This window comes from Cebus imitator, unplaced genomic scaffold (genome assembly GCF_001604975.1).
Source record: "Cebus imitator isolate Cc_AM_T3 unplaced genomic scaffold, Cebus_imitator-1.0 Scaffold9, whole genome shotgun sequence".
In the NCBI taxonomy this organism is placed as follows: Eukaryota; Metazoa; Chordata; class Mammalia; order Primates; family Cebidae; genus Cebus; species Cebus imitator.
Window position 1 is genome coordinate 70,980 of NW_016107324.1, and position 19,809 is coordinate 90,788.

Here is a 19,809-nt window from a genome sequence, read left to right on the forward strand (position 1 = left end):
TTCTCTGTCTCTGTTAATTCAATTGTTTTGATTTTTAGAGCCCAAAAATAAGTGAGAACATGCGATGTTTGTCTTTCTGTGCCTGGCTTATTTCACTTTCATAGTGACCTCTAATTCTATCCATGTTGTTACAGATGACAGGCTCTCATTCTTTTTTATGGCTAAATAGTACTCCATTGTATACGTATAAATACCACTCCGTATCCATTCATCTGTTGATGGACACTTAGTTTGATTCTAAATCTTAGCTATTGTAAGCACTCCTAACAAATATGGGAATGCAGATACCTCTTTAATATACTGATTTCTTTTCTTTTGGGAATATACCTAGCAGTGGGATTGCTAAATTTTATGGTAGTTCTAGTTTTAGTTTTTTGAGGAACCTCCAAACTATTCTCCATAGCGGTTGTACCAATTTACATTCCTACCAACAACACATGAGGGTTCCCTTTTTTCCACATCCTTGCCAGCGTTTATTATTGCTGGACTTTTGGATAAAAGCCATTTTAACTTGATCAAGATGATATCTCAGTATAGTTTTGATTTGCATTTCTCTGATGATCAGTGATGTTGAGCACCTTTTCATATCCTGTTTGCTGTTTAAGTCTTTAATCCATTTTGATTTGATTTTTTTTTTTTTTGTATATGGCAAGAGATAGGGGTCTAGGTTCATTTTTCTGCATATGGATATCCAGTTTCCCAGTACCATTTATTGAAGAGATTGTCTTTTCCCCAGTGTATGTTCTTTACACCATTGTTGAGAATGAGTTCACTCTAGGTGTGTGGATTTGTTTCTGGATTCTCTATTCTGTTCCATTGGTCTGTGTGTCTGTTTTTATGCCAGTACCATGCTGTTTTGGTTACAGTAGCTCTGTAGTGTAATTTGAAGTCAGTTAATGTGGTCCCTCCAGTTATGTTCTTTTTGCTTGGGATAGCTTTGGATATTCTGGGTCTTTTTGGATACCATATAAATTTTAGGATTGTTTTTTCTATTTCTGTGAAGAATATCGTTGATATTTTGATAGGGATTGCATTGAGTCTGCTTTTTCCAATTTAGTTTTTCATGTCCTCTTCAGCTTCTTTCATCAGTGTTTTAGAATTTTCATTGTAGAGAGCTCCTTGGTTGAGTTAATTCCTAGGTATTTAATTTTATTTGAGGCAATTATAAATGGAATTACTTCATTGATTTCTTTATCAGATTGTTCATTGTTGACATATAGAAATGCTATTGATTTAGTATGTTTGTTGTGTATTCTGCAACTTTACTAAATTTCTTTATCTGTTCTAATAGTTTTTATGTTGGAGTCTTTTGCTTTTTAAAAATGTAAGATCTTATCATATGGAAACAATGATAATTTGACTTCTTTTCCAATTTGTATGCCCTTTATTTCTTTCTCTTAATTGCTCTAGCTGGTACTTCCAGTACTGTGTTGAATAACGGTGGTGAAAATGGGCATCTTTATTCTGTTACAGATCTGAGAGGAAAGGCTTTCAGTTTTCCCCCATTTATTATGATACTAGTTGTGGGTCTGTCATAATGGCTTTTTTTTTTTTTTAATGTTGAGGCATGTTCCTTTTATAGCTAGTTATTTGAGGGTTTTTATCACAAAGTGATGTTGAACTTTATTAGGTGCTTTTTTGGCATCAATCGAAATGATTGTATGTTTTTTGTCCATCATTCTGTTGATATGATGTATCATATTGATTGGTTTGTGTGTGTTGAACCTTCCTTGCATCCCTGTGATAAATCCCACTTGGTCATGATGAATGATCTTTTAAATGTATTGTTGAATTATATTTGCTAGTATTTTGTTGAGGATTTTCGCATCAATATTCATTAGAGATATTGGCCTGTATGTTTTTTTCCTTTTTCTCTGTTTTTTTGATATGCGTTTATCTGGTTTTTGGTATTAGGGTAATACTGGCCCCATAGAATAAATTTGGAAGCATTCCCTCCTCCTCTATTTTGCAGAATAGTTTGAGTAGGATTGGTATTAGTTCCACTTTAAATATTTGGTAGAATTCAGCAGTGAAGCCATTGGGTCCCAGCCTTTTCTTTACTGGGAAACTTTTCATTGCTGCTTTGATCTCCTCACTTGTTATTGGTCTGCTCAGGTTTTGTATTTCTTCATGGTTCAATCTTGGTAGGTTGTATTTGTCTAGAATTTTCTCTTGAAAATCTTGGAGAGAAACAAGATTTTCTCTTGTTTTTCTAGCTCCTTAAGGTGCATTGTTAGATTGTTTGTTTGAAATTTTTTCACTTTCTTGATGTAGGTACTTGTAGCTATCAGCTTCCCTCTGAGTGCTGCTTTTGCTATATTCATATGCTTTGGTTTATTGTTTGTTTCAAGGAATTTTTCAATTCCCTTCTTAATTTCTTCATTGAACTGGTCATTCAGGAGCATATTGTTTAATTATCATGTGTTTGTTTAGTTTCCAAAATTCCTGTTGTTATTGATTTGTAGTTTTATTCCATCGTGGTCAGTGAAGATGCTTGATGTTATTTCAGGTTTTCTTTTTTTACATAAAATGTTTTAAGACTTGTTTTGTGACCTACCATGTGGTCTATCCTTGAGAATGACCCATGTGCTGAGGAGAAAAATGTGTATTCTGTGTGAATATTCATCAGATCCATTTTGTCTATAGTGCAGAATAACTCTGATGTTTCTTTGTTTATTTGCTTTCTGGGAGATCAGTGCAATGCTGAAAGTGGGGTATTGAAGTCTCCAGTTGTTACTGTATTGGGGTCTATATTTCTCTTTAGCTTTAATAATATTTGCTTTATGTATCTGGGTGCTCCAGTGTTGGTTGCGTATATATTTACAATCGTTATATTCTCTTACTGAATTGACCCCTTATATAATGGTCATTATATAATGACCTTTTTTTTGGTCTTTCCTTAGTAGTTTTTGCCTTGAAATCTGTACTACTTTTTCTGATATGAGTATAGCTATATCTGCTCCTTTTTGGTTTCTGTTGCCATGTAATATGTTTTTCCATCCCTCTCTTTTCCGTCTGTGTGTATCTTCATAAGTGGGGTTTATTTCTTGTAGACAACAGATTATTGGATCTTGTTTTTTCCTCAATTCAGCCACTCTGTGTCTTTTGATTGGGGAGTTTAGTTCATTTGCATTCAATGTTAGTATAGCTAAGTAGGAACTTTGTCCTGACATTTTGTTACTTGTTTTCTGGTGGTTTTGGTCTTTTCTTCCTTCTTTCCTTTCTTCCTATCTTCCTTGTAGTGAGGGTGATTTTCTGTGGTGGTATGCTTTAATTTCTTGCTTTTTATTTTTTGTGAATCTGTTGTATGTTTTTTGATTTGAGGTTATGAGGTTTGCAAATACTATCTTTTTTAAATTAAAATTTTTAATTTTGTTTTTCAGTTTTTGAGACAGAGTATTGGTCTGTCTTCCAGGCTGGAGTGCATTTGTGTGATTTTGGCTCACTGCAATCTCTGCCTCCTAGGTTCAAGTGATTATTGTACTTCAGCCTCCTGAGTAGCTGGGATTACATGTGCACCACCATGCCTGGCTAATTTTTGTATTTTTAGTAGAGATGGGGTTTCACCATGATGGCAAGGCTGGTCTCAAACTCCTGACCTCAAGCAATCCACCTGCCTCAGCCTTTCAGAGTACTGGGATTACAGGTGTGACACACTGTGCCAGTGCAAATGCTATCTTATAACCCATTATTTTAAACTGATAACAGCTTAACACAATTGCATAAACAAACATGCAAAAAGAAAACTAATAAAAACTCTACACTTTAACTTTATCCCCTCCCAGCTTTTAAACTTATTGTTGTTTCTCTTTATGTGTTATTACACTATTTCTTGAAAAGTTGTTGTAGCTATTATTTTTGATTGGTTCATTATTTAGTCTTTCTACTTTCGTTAAGAGTAGTTTATACACCAAAGGTACTGTGTTATACTCTTCTGTATTTTTCCCGTATGCTTACCATTACCAGTGAGTTTTATACCTTCAGATGATTTCTTCTTTCATTAATATCCTTTTCTTTCAGATTGAAGAACTCCCTTTAGCATTTCTTGTAGAACAAGTCTGGTGTTGGTGAAACCTCTCAGCTTTTGGTCTGGGAAGGTCTCCTTCATACTTAAAGGATATTTTCACCAGATATACTATTCTAGGTGAAAGTTTTCTTCCTTCAGCACTTAAAATACGTCTTGCCACACTCTCCTTGCCTGTAAGGTTTCCACTGAAAAGTCTGCCGCCGATTAGCTGGGTATGGTGGCGCATGCCTGTAATCCCAGCTACTTGGAGGCTGAGGCAGGATAATTGCTTGAACCTGGGAGGTGGAGGTTGCAGTGAGCTGAGATTGTGCCACTGCACTCCAGCCTAGCTCACAGAGCAAGACTGTCTCAAAACAAAACAAACAAAAATACAAAAATCTGCTGCCAGTTGTATTGGAGCTCCATTGTATGTTATTTCTTTCTTTTTTTCTGGCTGTTTTTAGGATTTTTTTATCTTTGACCTTGGGAATTTGATTCTTAAATGCTTTTAGGTAGTCTTCATAGGGTTAAATCTGCTTGGTGTTCTATAACTTTCTTGTATTTGAATATTGATATCTTTCTGGTTTGGGAAATTCTCTGTTATTATCCCTTTGAATAAATGTTCTACTGTTATCTCTTTTTCTGCCTTCTCGTTAAGGCCAGTAAGTCTTAGATTTGCCCTTTTGAGGCTATTTTCTAGATGTTTTTGGTGTGCTTCATTGCTTTTTAATTTGTTTTTCTTTTGTCTTTTCTAACTCTGTAACTTCAAATAGCCTGTCTTCAAGCTCACTAATTCTTTCTTCTAGATCAGTTCTGTTGTTAAGAGACTTTGGTGTATTCTGCATCATGTCAGCTGCATTTTTTTGTTTGTTTGTTTTTGTTTTTATTTTTGTGACAGAGTTTTGCTCTTGTTGCCCAGTCTGGAGTGCAATGGCGTGATCTCAGTTCACCGCAACCTCCACCTCCCAGATTCAAGTGATTCTCCTGCCTCAGCCTCCTGAGTAGCTGGGATTACAGGCATGTGCCACCACGCCCAGCTAATTTTGTATTTTTAGTAGAGACAGGGTGTCTCCATGTTGGTCAGGCTGGTCTCGAACTCCTGACTTCAGGTGATCCACCCACCTCAACCTCCCAAAGTGCTGGAATTATAGGTGTGAGCCACTGCACCCTGGCTATCGGTTGCATTTTTAAACTCTGGAATATCTGCTTGATTCTTTTTAATTCTGATCTCTTTGATAAGAATTCTGAGTTCCCTTTCTGTGTTGCCTTGAATTTTTTTGAGTTCTCTGCCTGAAAGGTCATAAATCTCTGTTTTTCCAGGATTGATCCCTTGTACTTTATTTGGTTAGGTCATGTTTTTTTCAATGATGTTGATCCTTGTAGATATTTGTTGGTGTCTGGGCTTTAAACAGTTAGGTATTTATTGTAGTCTTCAGAGTCTGAGCTTATTTATGCCTGTCTTTCTTGGAAAGACTTTCCAGCTATTTGAAGGGACTTGGGCCCCAAGCCCAACAATGATGTGGTTCTTGGAGACTTGTTAGAGGTACTGCCTTGGCAGCCTTGGATAAGATCTGGAAGAATTCTCGGGATTACTAGGCAGACATTGTTGTTCTTTTTCCTTACTTTCTCCCAAACAAGTGGAGTGCTAAGACACATGGAATTAGGGATGTGGTGATGCCAGCACCTCTGTGGTCTTCATCCTGGGATTGCTCTGGGTCAGACCTGAAGTCAACATAGCACTGGCCTTGCCCAAGGCCCTTCCCTTCAGGATGGCAGGTTTTTCCTCAGTCTCCAGGGGTGTCCAGAGATGCTGTCTGAGAGCCAGATATTGGAGTCAAAAACCTTAGCAATTTACCTGATGTTTTCTTCTATTGTGACTAAGTTGGCCCTCAAACCATAATACAGTCTCTCCCACTCTTCCCTCCCCTTTCAACAGGCAGAGGAACCTCTCCTTGTGGCCACCAACACCACCACTGGTCCACGGGCTCGCCCTTCAGTGCAGTGGGCTTTTTGAATTAGATCTGGAAATGCTATCCAGCTCAGGTGTGGACTCAGAGACCCCAAGAGCCTGCTTTTTGCTCTTCTTCACTGTGGCTGAGCTGGTACCTAGAGCACAATGCAATGTTCCCTTCACTTTTCCCTCTGCTTTTCTCAAACAGGAGTCTTTCACCATAGCTACCACAGCTGGGAATGTGCTGGGTCACCCCTGAATCCAGCACATGTCAGAGCCCAGGGCCCACTGCATATTCCCTGGGTATCACTGGTGATTATTCAGGGCCCATTGTTTCTTTGGTCAGCAGGTAATGAATCCTGCCAGAAATGAGTCCTTACCTTCAAGGTAGTGGGTTCCTTTCTGGCCCACGGTGTGTCTACATATGTTGTCTTGGAGCTAGGGCCTGGAATGGGGACCTCACGGCTCCGGCTGGTGCCTTATCCTTTGGTGGCTTAGCTTATGTCTTTACTCTTCATACTTCTCTCCTTAAGCAGAAGGAAGCAGACACTTTTGTTGCTGCAAGTTGTACTTCCTGGGGTTGGGGAAGGGATGGCATAAACACCCCCTTAGCCATTCCAGCTGGTGTCTTCCTAGGTTGTGTGCTACCCTAGTTCATTGGCTCTAAGCCCAGCCTCACCCTAGGAGTTGCCTAGGAAATACAGTCCTGTGTTCTAGGCTGCCTTTCAAATGTACCTAGGACTCCAGAGCACTTCAGCCTGTGGTGGCAAGTCTTGCCAAGAAATTCAAGCTCCAACTGCTATGATGGGCAATTCCCCTCTGGCTAGTGCGGTCCAAATCCTCCCTCCCTGTGCAGGTGTTGGCTGAGCCCAGCATGTCTTCATTGTCTGCTATGACAAGGCAACACTGAGTTTAATGTACTGTTTTCCAATAGCTGTGTTCTCCTTCTTCAAAGTGTACAGATTTTCTTTCCATGCCACATGGCTGCTTCTGGGAGTGTGGGAGAGGGCTGGTGTTGGTGAGTCAAGACTCCCCTATTCTCTTCAATGCCTCTTCTGGCAATATGAAGTTAAAACCTGATACTGTGATTGTTCACCTGAGTTTTGTTTCTTGTAATGGTGATTTTCTGTGTCCATAGTTGTTAAAATTTGGTGTTCCAGAGGGGGTTGATGAATGGCGTAGGCTTCTGTTCCACCATCTTGCTCTATCCTCCTCTGTGATTTTACTCTACCCTCCTCTATAATTTTACTCTCTTCTCCTCTGTAATTTTACTCAGTGAACATACTTTTTGTGTTGTCTGAATTCTTTGTATTTATTGAGACTTATTTTTTGGTCCAGAATATGGTCTGTCTTGGAAAATGTTCTGTGAACAGTTGAAAACAAGTGTATATTCTACTCTTCTCGGTTGGAGTGTTCTAACAGTGTTGATCAGATTGTGTTGGCTGATAGTGTTGTTTGACTCTACTGTGTTCTTGGTGATTTTTTTGGCTTACCTGCTGTATCGGTTTTTGAGAAGGAGTATTGAGTCTGGCTTTAATTGTCAGTTTTCTAGTTAACTTTTGTCAGTTTTTGCTTCATTTATTTAAGCTGTGTTATTAGGTGCCTAAATGTTTAGGATATCAGTGTCATCTTAATTGCCCTCTTTATTCATACGAAATGACCTTTGTTACCACTGGTAATAGTCTTTACTCTGGAATCCACTGTCTGATAGTAATATAGCCATTCTAATTTTTCTTTGATTTATGTCAATATACGGTTTTTGTCCTGTTACTTTAAAACTATATGTGCTTTTATATTTGAAGTGCAGTTTTTGTAGGTAGCATGTAGTTTGATTTTGCATTTTTATCTAGTTTGACAATCTCTGACTTTCAAATGGGGGCATTTACACCATTTTATTCTAATTTTACAACTAACCATGTGTTCTTATTAGCACCGTTTCACTAAAGAGGTAAGAAACAGAGTTAGAATAATTAACTTCCCAGTGTTGTACATAGTAAGTGGTCAAACCATGACTTAAAGTTATAAACAGTATGTCTTCAGCATTCCGTCTTAAAACTACTAAACTTTTTACTGTAGTAGGAGTCTTTAGAGAGATTTTAGAAAAGCATAGGATTGCCTTGGAAATACTTATATTTTATAGAATGTTCATGTTGATGGTGGTAAGAATGGCAGTTTGAATGGGAAAGTCTGATATTAAGGGAATTGCTTTAAGATAGTAAAAAGAAATTTTTTTCTATACTCTCAACACTTCACTTAAAAAAATATTTTTTAATTATAAAATTTGTTTTCCAGACAGGGTCTTGTTCTGTTACCCAGGCTGGAGTGCAGTTGTACAGTCATAGCTCACTGCAGCCTTGATCTCCTGGGCTCAAGGGATCCCCCTGCTTCAGCCTCCTGAGTAGCTGGGATTACAGGTGTGCACCTCCATGCCTGGATAATTTTTTAAGCTTTTAGTAGTGCAGAGGTCTTTCTGTGTTGCCCAGGCTGGTCTCAAACTCCTGAGCTCAAGTGATCCTCACACCTTGGCCTCCCAAAGTGCTGGGATTCCAGGCATAAGCCACCATACCTGGTTGTAACACTTAACTTCTGACACTAAATGTGCGGGGATTTTTCCCATACCAACGAATTCTCTAATTATATCCATATACTGACTAGATACCCTACTATTTAACTTGATTCTGACAGTAATTACCCATGGTTAGTGCAGACCCCACAGGTTAAGGGCTCAGTCTCACAACACTGCTCTCACTTCACTTGACAGTCACAAGTCTGGGTCTTCTAAACTTGTGACCAACTGGCTATAAACCGGGGTTTTCCAGCACCCTCTTCTCAGGTTTCATAATTTGTTATAACAGCTTGCAAGACTCAGGGGAATATATACTTATGTTTACCAGTTTCTTATAAAGGATATTCTAAAGTATACAGGTGAACAGCTAGATAAAGAGGTATATAGGATGAGGTGTGTGAGAAGGGAAATGGAGATTCCAAGCCCTGTCTGGGTGTCCCACCCTGAAGCACCTCAATGTGTTCACCAGCCTGCAAGCTTTTTGAACTTTATCTTTAGGGATATTTATGGAGGCTCCATCACGTAGGCATGATTGATTATTAACTCAGTCTCCAGCCCCTCTTTTACCCATGGCAGATAGGGATGGGGTGGGGCTGAAAAATGAAGTTTCTAACCATGGCTTAGTTTTTCTGATGACTAGCCCTCAGACTACCTCTCTGTCCAGGGGGCCTGCCAAAAGTTGGCTTGTTAGAATAAAAAGATGTTCCTGTCACCCAGGAAATTCCAAGGAATTTAAGAGCTCTGTGTTAGAAATTGGAATCAAAGACCAAATATTAGAACAGAAATGCTCCTAGCTCTGATGCCCCTTGGGAAATTACAAAGTTTGGAAGCTCTATGTTAGGAACCAGGGCCAGAGACCAAATACATATTTCTTATATGCCACAGATGGTGCTGTGGTAGTTAAGGGGTGAGGTACTAATATTCTTCACTAAGACATTGGTGCATATATATATATATATATATATATATATATATATATATATCTTAGTATAAAGAGAGGAGGCCAGGTCTGAAAAACATTTAAGTTGCATCAGTAGTTGATAATTGGAAGGAGGAGAGAATGGGGGACCACTCAGAGGTGTCTGGCTCATGAGATTGGGAAAATGGTGACGTCTGGATATTAGGAGGCAGGAAAGATTAGAGACAGGAGCCAAATGAAGTATTCTGAGTCTGACTTTGTAGGGGCCTTAGACTAAGGAGGTGACAATAGAAATTACAAGGAAGAGTTAGAGATGTTAAATAAGACTTAGGAAGGCAAGGATAAATGCAACTAATGAGGTTTGAACCTGAACTGTTGGGAGATAATGGATGAAACATTTTGGAGTATGAACTGATTTGGCGGGGGTAGAGTGGAGGAGGCGATGTTTTGTTGGACCTTATACCTCTTGAGTTTGTGGAAATACCAGGTAGAAAATTAGATTTAAATGATTGCTGTTTAGGAGAGGTCAGGTCTGGAGACATGCAGAGCAAATTTAATGTGCTTTCCTGATGCGATCAGGAATCTCAGGGTCATTCATGTGGGTATTTCTGTTTTCAAGCATATGGGCTGTATGTAAGATTATATAATATATATCATGTGAAACCTTTAAACTTTCTTATTTTGTGACAGAGTTCTTTGTTATGTACCAAAATTTGAAGGAAAACAAAGAGCTAGTCATTGAAAAATTGTTTTGAAACCAGATAGAGTATTAAAGGTACATTTTAGATATATATTTTAAACTTAATTAGAATAAAAGAAAAATTAATCACTTTAAACAGGTATGTTTATGCTGTGAATTTCAAATGACAAATTCCAGTTCGCTTTTCAATAATTAAAAATCTGCAGAAAAAAATGGAAAGAGTAGTGTAATAGACACTCATGTATGTTTTAGATTCACTGATTATTTATTTGCAACATTACTTTATTTCTTGCTCCTTCTATATTAACATGCACTTTTTCCTTGAACAATTTGAAAGTAAATTTCTGCTACCATGACACTTCACTCTTAAATACTTACATGTCTACCTTGTAAGACTAAAGACGTTCTTCTTTATAACCGCAATACTGCTATCACACAAGAAATTTAATCCTGGCTAAACCTGTTACTTAATATACAGTTCATAGTCACATTTCCCCAGTTGTCTTCTAAATGTCCTTTATAGCTTTTTTTCCCTTCCCATTTCAGATATAATCAAGGATCATGCATTGTGTTGATCATGTCTTTTCCTGTCTCTTTAGTGTCCTTTAATCTATGACAACCTCACTGCATTCTTTCTTTTTTTTTTTTCCTTTTATGATATTGATATTTTTGAGAGCCTAGGCCATTTGTTTTATAGAATGTCCCATAATCTACATCTGTCTGATTATTTCTCTATGATTAGATTGAGCATTTTTGGCCAAGAATACTACGTGGTTGTTGATGTGTACTTCTCATTGGATCATCTCAGGGGCACATGACGTCAATTTGTATGATTATTGGTGATGCTAACTTAGTGAAGGTATTTTCTGCCTGATCTTCTTTCTGCGATAATATCCTTTTTTGTAATTAAGAAGTAATTTTGAGTTAATACTTTGTATTCCTAGAAAATAATAAGCAATTATGCACATATCATGTAACTTGATTCTACATTTTATTATTTTTTTTTTTTGAGATGGAGTTTCACTCATGTTACCCAGGCTGGAGTGCAATGGCGCGATCTCGGCTCACCGCAACCTCCGCCTCCTGGGTTCAGGCAATTCTCCTGCCTCAGCCTCCTGAGTAGCTAGGATTACAGGCATGCGCCACCATGCCTAGCTAATTTTTTGTATTTTTTAGTAGAGACGGGGTTTCACCATGTTGACCAGGATGGTCTCAATCTCTTGACCTCATGATCCACCCGCCTCAGCCTCCCAAAGTGCTGGGATTACAGGCTTGAGCCACCGCGCCCGGCCGATTCTACATTTTAAAGATGAATAATAACTTTGGGGGCTTATATGGAAATACAGTGTGATGGAATGTAGGACACGTGAGGGGATGGATGTGTGTGAAGTGAGGATGCACAGGTAGAGCCTTTATGCCCTGCTAAAACAGGAACAGTTGAAGGGTTTTAACCTGGTGTTGATTGGGGTGATGAAATTGGATTTATTTGTGTTTTAGAAAGATAGTTTTAGCATTGATCAGCTGGAGTAATATTATGTCCAAGCTAAAGACGATGAAAGGCTGGATCCAGTGCAGTATTGTTGGTAGAGAGAGGAAGAAGATTTGAGAAATATTTATGATGTTAAAATGGACACAATTTGGTGATTGGCTAAATGTTTGTTGTGGAGATTCAGAGTTTTTGGTAGTATAATATTTAAAAGAATTGCCTGACTCATTGCCTAGATTGTGCTAAATGTAACATTTAAGGAATTAGATCTTATAAAAGTGCTATAGACACTTGGTCTTTTGGCTTCTCTTACAGTTTCTCTTACTCTTTGTACTTATTCTACTTTTCTGAGGACCACAGTGACATTAACACTGTGATTCCATTTAGAGGAAAGATTGCTTCTTGATTTATTCTACCAAAAATGTATACCTAGACCTGCTACTAAGCTTTTGAATGGGATAGAACAGAATTTGGTACTCTCTTAAAATTTCTTCATTAGGCAGAGTAAGATTTTCTTGGAAATAATCTGTTTGTAAGGTCGCCTCTAGCTCTTAAATTCTGATTCTGTGGTGTGTTTTTTTTTTTTCTCTCAGACAGCTCATTTTATTTCTTGGAAAATTCTTAATGTTTTCTTTGTCTATTTATGTTTTTCTAAGATGTTCTCAGTGCAGCTGAGTCTTGGTGAGCAGACATGGGAATCCGAAGGCAGCAGCATAAAGAAAGCTCAACAGGCTGTTGCTAATAAAGCTTTGACTGAATCTACGCTTCCCAAACCAGTTCAGAAGCCACCCAAAAGTAATGTTAACAATAACCCAGGTATGGCACTGACTTGCTTCCTTCTGTTACGTTGTGTGCTGTGTGTTCTGCTTATTGTATGTTTCATTTATAGCAGGCCAGTCGCAGAGTGAGCAAGTATTAATTGTACACATATGCCATGCCTACGAACACACACACACACACACACACACACACACACATACACACATACGCACACGCGGATAAAAATAACCGAAGGAGTCCAGGCTCGGTGGCACGTGCCTGTAATCCCAGCACTTTGGGATGCTGAGGCAGGTGGATCACGTGAGGTCAAGAGCTTGAGACCAACCTGGCCAACATGGTGAAACCCTGTCTCTACTAAAAATACAAAAAATTAGGTGGGTGCCTGTAATCCCAGCTACTCAGAAGGCTGAGGCAGGAGACTCACTTGAATCTGGGATAGAATTTGTTTCTACCAAAAAAAAAAAAATGACAAAAAAAGAAAAAAATGATTAATTTCTCTTTTTAAATATATAGTTTTAATAATAAAAAAGTTATTTATTCATCTTAATTTAAATAAATAATTATAAAATTAGCCCAAGCATCTTGTTATATTACTTGGTATAAAATGTTAGAAGTGGTTGATATGAATTTATTTTATTTTATTTTATTCTATTCTTTTTGAGATAGAGTTCTTACTCTCTTGCCCAGGCTGGAGTAAAATGGCATGATTTTGGCTCACTGCAACCTATACCTTCTGAGTTGAAGCAATTCTCCTGTCTCAGCCTTCCAAGTAGCTGGGATTACAAGTACATGGCACTATGCCCACTAATTTTTGTTATTTTTGTAGAGACGGGGTTTTACCATGTTGGTCAGGCTGGTCTTGAACTCCTGATCTCAAGTGGTCTGCCCGCCTTAGCCTTCCAAAGTGCTGGGATTACAGGCATGAGTCACTGTGCTTGGCCCTTGATAGTCAATTTAGAACATTTATATGATATTTATTAAGAAACCTACAAATTTGGGTGGGAGCGGTGGCTCACATCTCTAATCCTAGCACTGGGAGGCCAAGGCAAGTGGATCATGAGGTCCAGATTTCAAGACCATTTGGCCAGCATGGTGAAACCCCGTCTCTACTATAAATACAAAAGTTAGCTGGGCATGGGGGCATGCACCTGTAGTTCCAGCTACTCAGGAGGCTGAGGCAGGAGAATCGCTTGAACCTGGGAGGTGTAAGTTGCAGTGAGCCGAGATCATGCTACTGCACTCCTGCCTGGAAGACAGAGTGAGACTCTGTCTTAAAAATAAAAGAAACTCACAAATTCTCCAAACCACTTGCATGTAAAATACTGCTAAGGAGATGGCTATTCTAATTTTAAGCTCCTAAGAATAATTTTAAAGAGTTGTTCTAATTGCATACAATACCAACAACATTATGTGTTATCTTTTTTTTTTTATTTCAATAGTTTTTGGGGAACAGGTGATATTTGGTTACTTGGATAAATTCTTTAGTGATGATTGCTGAGATTTCATTGCACCCATCACCCAAGCAGTGTATGCTATACTCAGTGTGTAGTCTTTTACTCCTCATCCCCCTCCCATCCTTCCCCTGGAACCCCCAAAGTCCATTGTATTATTCTTAATGCCTTTGTGTCCTTACAGCTTACCTCCCAGTTATAAAGTGAGAATATACTACATTTGGTTTTCCATTCCTGAGTTACTTTACGTAGAATAATGGTCTCCAACTCCATCCAGATTGCTGCAAATGCCATTATATCATTCCTTTTTATGGCTGAGTAGTATTCCATGGTATATATGTACATCACATTTTCCTTATCCACTTGTTGAGTGGTGGGCATTTGGGCTGGTTTCATGTTTTCGCAATTGTGAATCTGCTACAAACATGCGTATACAAGAGTCTTTTTCATATAATGACTTTTTCTCTGGGTAGATGCCCTTGTAGTGGGATTGCTGGAATTAAATGGTAGATCTACTTTTAGTTCTTTAAGGAATCTCCATACTGTTTTTCATAGTGGTTGTACTAGTTGACATTTCCACCAGCAGTGTAATGGTGTTTCTTTTCACCACACCCATGCCAACATCAATTATTTTTTTATTTTAAAATTATGGCCATTTTTGCAGGAGTAAGGTGGTGTATTAGTCTGTTTTCACACTGCTATAAAGAACTTCCTGAGACTGGGTAATTTATAAAGGAAAGATATTTAATTGACTCACAGTTCCATCTGACTAGGGAGTTCTCAGGAAACTTAGAATCATGGTGGAAGGTGAGGGAGAGAGAGGCACCTTCTTCACAAGGTGGCAAGAGAGAGAATGACTGAAGGAGGAACTCGCCAAATACTTATAAAACCATCAGATCTTGTGAGAACTGGGGGAGACTGCCCCCATGATTCAATTACATCTGCCTGGTCTCTCCCTTGACACATGGGGATTATGGGGATTACAATTCAAGATGAGATTTGGGTGAGGACATAGCTAAACCATATTAGGTGATATTGCATTGTGATTTTGAATTGCATTTCCCTGGGTAATTTATGTTGTTGACCATGTTTGTTGGCTGTTTGTATATCTTCTTTTGAGAATTATCTATTCATGTCCTTGGCCCACTTTTTGAAGGCATTTTTTTCTTGCTGATTTGTTTGAGTTCCTTGTAAATTTTGGCTATTAGTCCTTTGTCGGATACAAAATTTGTGAAGATTGTCCATTTACTCTGTTGATTATTTCTTTTAATGTGCAGAACCTTTTTAGTTTAATTAAGTCTCATCTGTTTATCTTTGTTTTTGTTGCATTTGCTTTTGGTTCCTGGTCATGAAGTCTTTGCCTAACCCAATATCTAGAAGAGTTTTTCCAATGTTATCTTCTAGAATTTTTATGTTTCAGGTCTTAGAGTTAAGTCTTTAACCAGTCTTGATTTGATTTTTGTATAAGGTGAGAGATGAGGATCCAGTTTCATTCTTCTCCATGTGACTTGCCAATTATTCCAGCACCATTTGTGGAATAGGATGTCCTTTCCCCACTTTATATTTTTTGTTTGCTTGAACAAAAATCAGTTGGCTCTAAGTATTGGGCTTTATTTCTGGGTTCTCTATTCTATGCCATTGGTCTATGTGCCTACTTTTATAGCAGTACCATGCTGTTTTAGTAACTGTAGCCTTACAATATAGTATGAAGTCAGGTAATGTGATGACTCCAGATTTGCTCATTTTGCTTAGTCTTGCTTTGGTTATATGGGCTCTTTTTTGGTTCCATATAAATTTTAGGATTGTTTTTTTCTAGTTCTGTGAAAAGTGATGGTTGTATTTTGATGGGAACTAGTAGATTGCATTTGGCAGTATGGTATTTTCACAATATTGATTCTACCTATCCAGTAGTTTGGATGTGTTTCCATTTGTTTGCATCCTCTGTGATTTCTTTCAGGAGTGTTTTGTAAGTTTTGTTGTAGAGTTCTTTCACCTTCTTGGTTAGGTATATTCCTAAGTATTTTTTTTTCCAGCTATTGTGAAAGGGGTTGAGTTCTTAATTTGATTCTCAGCTTGGTCGCTGTAGGTTTATAGCAGAGCTACTGATTTGTGTACATTTATTTTGTATCCTGAAACTTTACTGAATTCGTTGATGAGATCTAGGAGCTTTTTGGATGAGTCTTAAGGTTTTTCTAGGTATACGATCATATCATCAGCAAACAGCAACAGTTTGACTTCCTTTTTATTGATTTGGGTGCCCTTTATTTCTTTCTCTTGTCGATTGCTCCAACTAGGACTTCCAATACTGTGTTGAATAGCTATGGTAAAAGTGGGCATCCTTGTCTTGTTCCACTTCTCAGGCAGAATGCTTTTAACTTGTTTCCTGTTAATTATAATGTTGGCTGTGGGTTTGTTATAGATGCTTTTATTACCTTAAGGTATGTCCCTTCTATGCCGATTTTGCTGAGGGTTTTAATCATATAGGGATGCTGGATTTTGTCAAATGCTTTTTCTTTGTCTGATGAGATGATCATGTGATTTTTCCTTTTAATTCTGTTTATGTGGTGTATCACATTTATTGACTTGTGGACGTTAAACTGTCCCTGCATCCCTGGTATGAAATCCACTTGGTCATGGTGAATTACCTTTTTAATGTGCTGTTGGATTCCGTTAGCTAATATTTTGTTGAGGATTTTTGCATCTATGTTCATCAGGGATATTGGTCTTTGGCTTTCTTTTTTTGTTATGTCCTTCCCTGTTTTTGGTATCAGAGTGATAATGACTTCATTGAATGATTTAGGGAGGATTCCTTCTTTCTCTGTCTTTTGGAATGGTGCCAATAGGATTAGTATCAGTTCTTCTTTGAATGTATGACAGAATTCAGCTGTGAATCCCTCTGGTCCTGGACTTTTTGTTGTTTTTGTTGTGGGCAGTTTTAAAATTACCATTTCAGTCTGGCTGTGGTCAGTTCAGAGTTTCCGTTTCTTACTGGTTTAATCTAGAAGGGTTGTATATTTCCAGGAATTTATCTGTCTCCTCTAGGCTTTCTAGTTTGTATATGTAAAGATGTTCATAGTAGCCTAAAAAAATATTTTTTATTTTTGTGATATCAGTTCTTATATATCCTGTTTTGTTTCTAATTGAGCTTATTTGGATCTTTTCTTTTTTTGGTTAATCTTGGTAATGTTCTATCAATTTTGTTTATCTTTTCAAAGAACAGCTTTTTGTTTCATTTATCTTTTGTATTTTTTTGGTTTCAATTTCATTGATTTCTGCTCTCATCTTTGTTATTTCTTTTCTTCTGCTGGGTTTAGTTTGTTCTTGTTTCTCTAGTTCTTGAGGTGTGACCTTAGATTGTCTTATTTGTGCTCTTTTAGACTTTTTCATGCAGGCATTCAATGCTGTAAACTTTCCTCTTAGCACCCAGAGGTTATGATAGGTTGTGTCATTATTATCGTTCATTTCAAATTTTTAAATTTCATCTTGTTTTGTTGTTGACCCAACAATCATTCAGAAGAAGGTTATTTAATTTCCATGTATTTGCCTGATTTTGAATGTTCCTTTTGAAGTTGATTTCCAGTTTTATTCCAGTGGTCTGAGAGATTACTTGATATAATTTTGATTTTCTTAAATTTATTGTGACTTGTTTTGTGGCTTATTACATGTTCTATCTTGGAATATGTTCCATGTACTGATGAATAGGATGTATATTCTGCAGTTGTTGAGTAGAATGTTCTGTATGTTAAATCCATTTGCTGTAGGGTATAGTTTAAGTCCATTGTTTATTTGTTAACTTTCTGTCTTGATGACCTGTCTAGTGCTGTCAGTGCAGTATTGAAGTCCCCCACTATTATGTTTCTCTCTATCTCATTTATTAAGGTTCAGAAGTAATTGTTTTATAAATTGGGAGCTCTAGCGTTAGGTGCGTTTATATTTAGGTGGTATTTTCCTGTTGGACTGTCCTTTTACCATTATGTAATGTTCTTCTTTGTCTTTTTTATCTGTTGTTGCTTTAAAGTCTGTTTTGTCTGATATAAAAATAGCTATTCCTGCTGGCTTTTGGTATCTGTTTGCACGAAATATCTTTTTCCACCTTTTTACCTTCAGTTTATGTGAGCCCTTATGTGTTAGGTGAGTCTCTTGAAAAAAGCAGATACTTGGTGAGTTGTTACCCATTCTGCCATTCTGTATCTTTAAAGTGGAGCGTTTGGGCCATTTACATTCAACGTTAGTATTGAGATGTGAGGTACTGTTTTATTCATCGTGTTAGTTGTTGCCTGAATAACTTTTTTTTCCTTTTTTGTTTTTTTCTCATTGTTTTATTGTTTTATAGGCCCTGTGAGATTTATGCTTTAAGGAGGTTCTATTCTGAGGCTTTGTTTCAATATTTAATAACCCCTTTAGCAGTTCTTGTAGTACTGGCTTGGTAGTGGCAGATTCTCTCAGCATTTGTTTGTCTAAAAAGTACTTTTATCTTTCCTTCATTAATGAAGCTTAGTTTCATTGGATATAAATTTCTTGACTGATAATTATTTAAAGAGGCTAAAGATAGGACCCCAATCAATCCCTTCTGGCTTATAGATTTTATGCTGAGATATCTGTTGTTAATCCGACAGGTTTTCCTTTATAGGTTACCTGGTGCTTTTTCCTCACAGCTCTTAAGATTATTTTTTTTGTCTTGACTTTAGATAATCTGATTGACTGTGTGCCTAGATGATGATCTTTTTTGTGGTGAATTTCCCAGGTGTTCCTTGACTTTCTCGTATTTGGATGTCTAGATGTCTAGCAAGGCCAGGGAAGTTTTCCTGGATTATTCCTCACATAAGTTTTCCAAACTTAGTTTTCTCTTCTTCCTCAGGAACACCAGTTATTGTTAGGTTTGGTCATTTAATATAATCCCACATTTCTTTTTTTTTTTTTTTGCTTTTTAAAAAGCATACTGTTTTTATTTTAGAATAATCACAAACATGCAGAAAAGCAGCAAATACAGTTCAAAGACTTTTTTATAAACGCTTTAAGATTCAGGAGAAAGCATGATACTCTAACTTCCCAAATGTGCATATCCTACAAGCAAGGACATTGTCCTGTAACCACAAAGCAACCATCAGAATCAGGAAGTCAGGTCAGGCACCGTGGTTCATGCCTGTAATTCTAGCACTTTGGGAGGCCCAGATAGGTGGATTGCTTGAGCTCAGGACTGAGTTCAAGACCAGCCTAGGCAACAAGGTGAAACCCCTACTGTATCAAAAGAAAATACAAAAATTAGGCAGGTGTGGTGGCGTGTGCCTGTAGTTCCAGCTACTCAGAAGACTGAGGTGGGAGGATCATCACTTGAGCCCAGGAAGTCAAGGCTGCAGTGAGCCATGATTACACCATTGCAATCCAGCCTGGGCAACAGAGCCAGACCCTGTCTTAAAAAAATAAAAAATAAAAATAAATCAGGAAATTAAGAGGGACACAGTCCTACCATTAATCTTCAGGTCTTTTCTAGCTTTCACCAACTGCCTCATTCATATTAAAAAAAATCACATACTGCATTTAATTATCAAGATCCTTGAGACTTTTTCGTGTGAACGTTTGCTTTTTCTTGACTTTCATGACCTTAATTCTTTTGGAAGTTACAGGCAGGTCATTTTGTGGAATATTCTTCAATTTAGGTTTGTATAGTCTTCTTTCTTCATTATTAGATTCAACCTATTCACGCTTGGCAGAAGTATCATTGAAAGCAATGCCAAACTTTTCAATACCTCTTCTTAGGGGCACATGATTTCAATTTGTCCCGTTACTGATGATGTTAACTTTTTCACTTAATTGAGATGGTATTTCCTAGGCTTCTCCACTATTGAGTTATTCTTTTTTTTTTTTTTTTAATTTTATTGCATTTTAGGTTTTGGGCTACATGTGAAGAACATGCAAGATTGTTGCATAGGCACACATGTGGCAGTGTGAT

At 37.6% G+C, this 19,809-nt stretch overlaps 1 protein-coding gene across 1 annotated transcript in view; it reads left to right on the plus strand.

Moving 5' to 3' along the window:
• Positions 1-19,809, plus strand: part of STAU2 (staufen double-stranded RNA binding protein 2) — a 342,311-nt gene that overhangs the window by 44,700 nt on the left and 277,802 nt on the right. Inside the window, exon 5 of the mRNA XM_017544235.1 lies at positions 12,285-12,444. Coding sequence (XP_017399724.1) covers positions 12,285-12,444 — 160 coding nt within the window. The remainder of the gene's footprint in view (positions 1-12,284; positions 12,445-19,809) is intronic.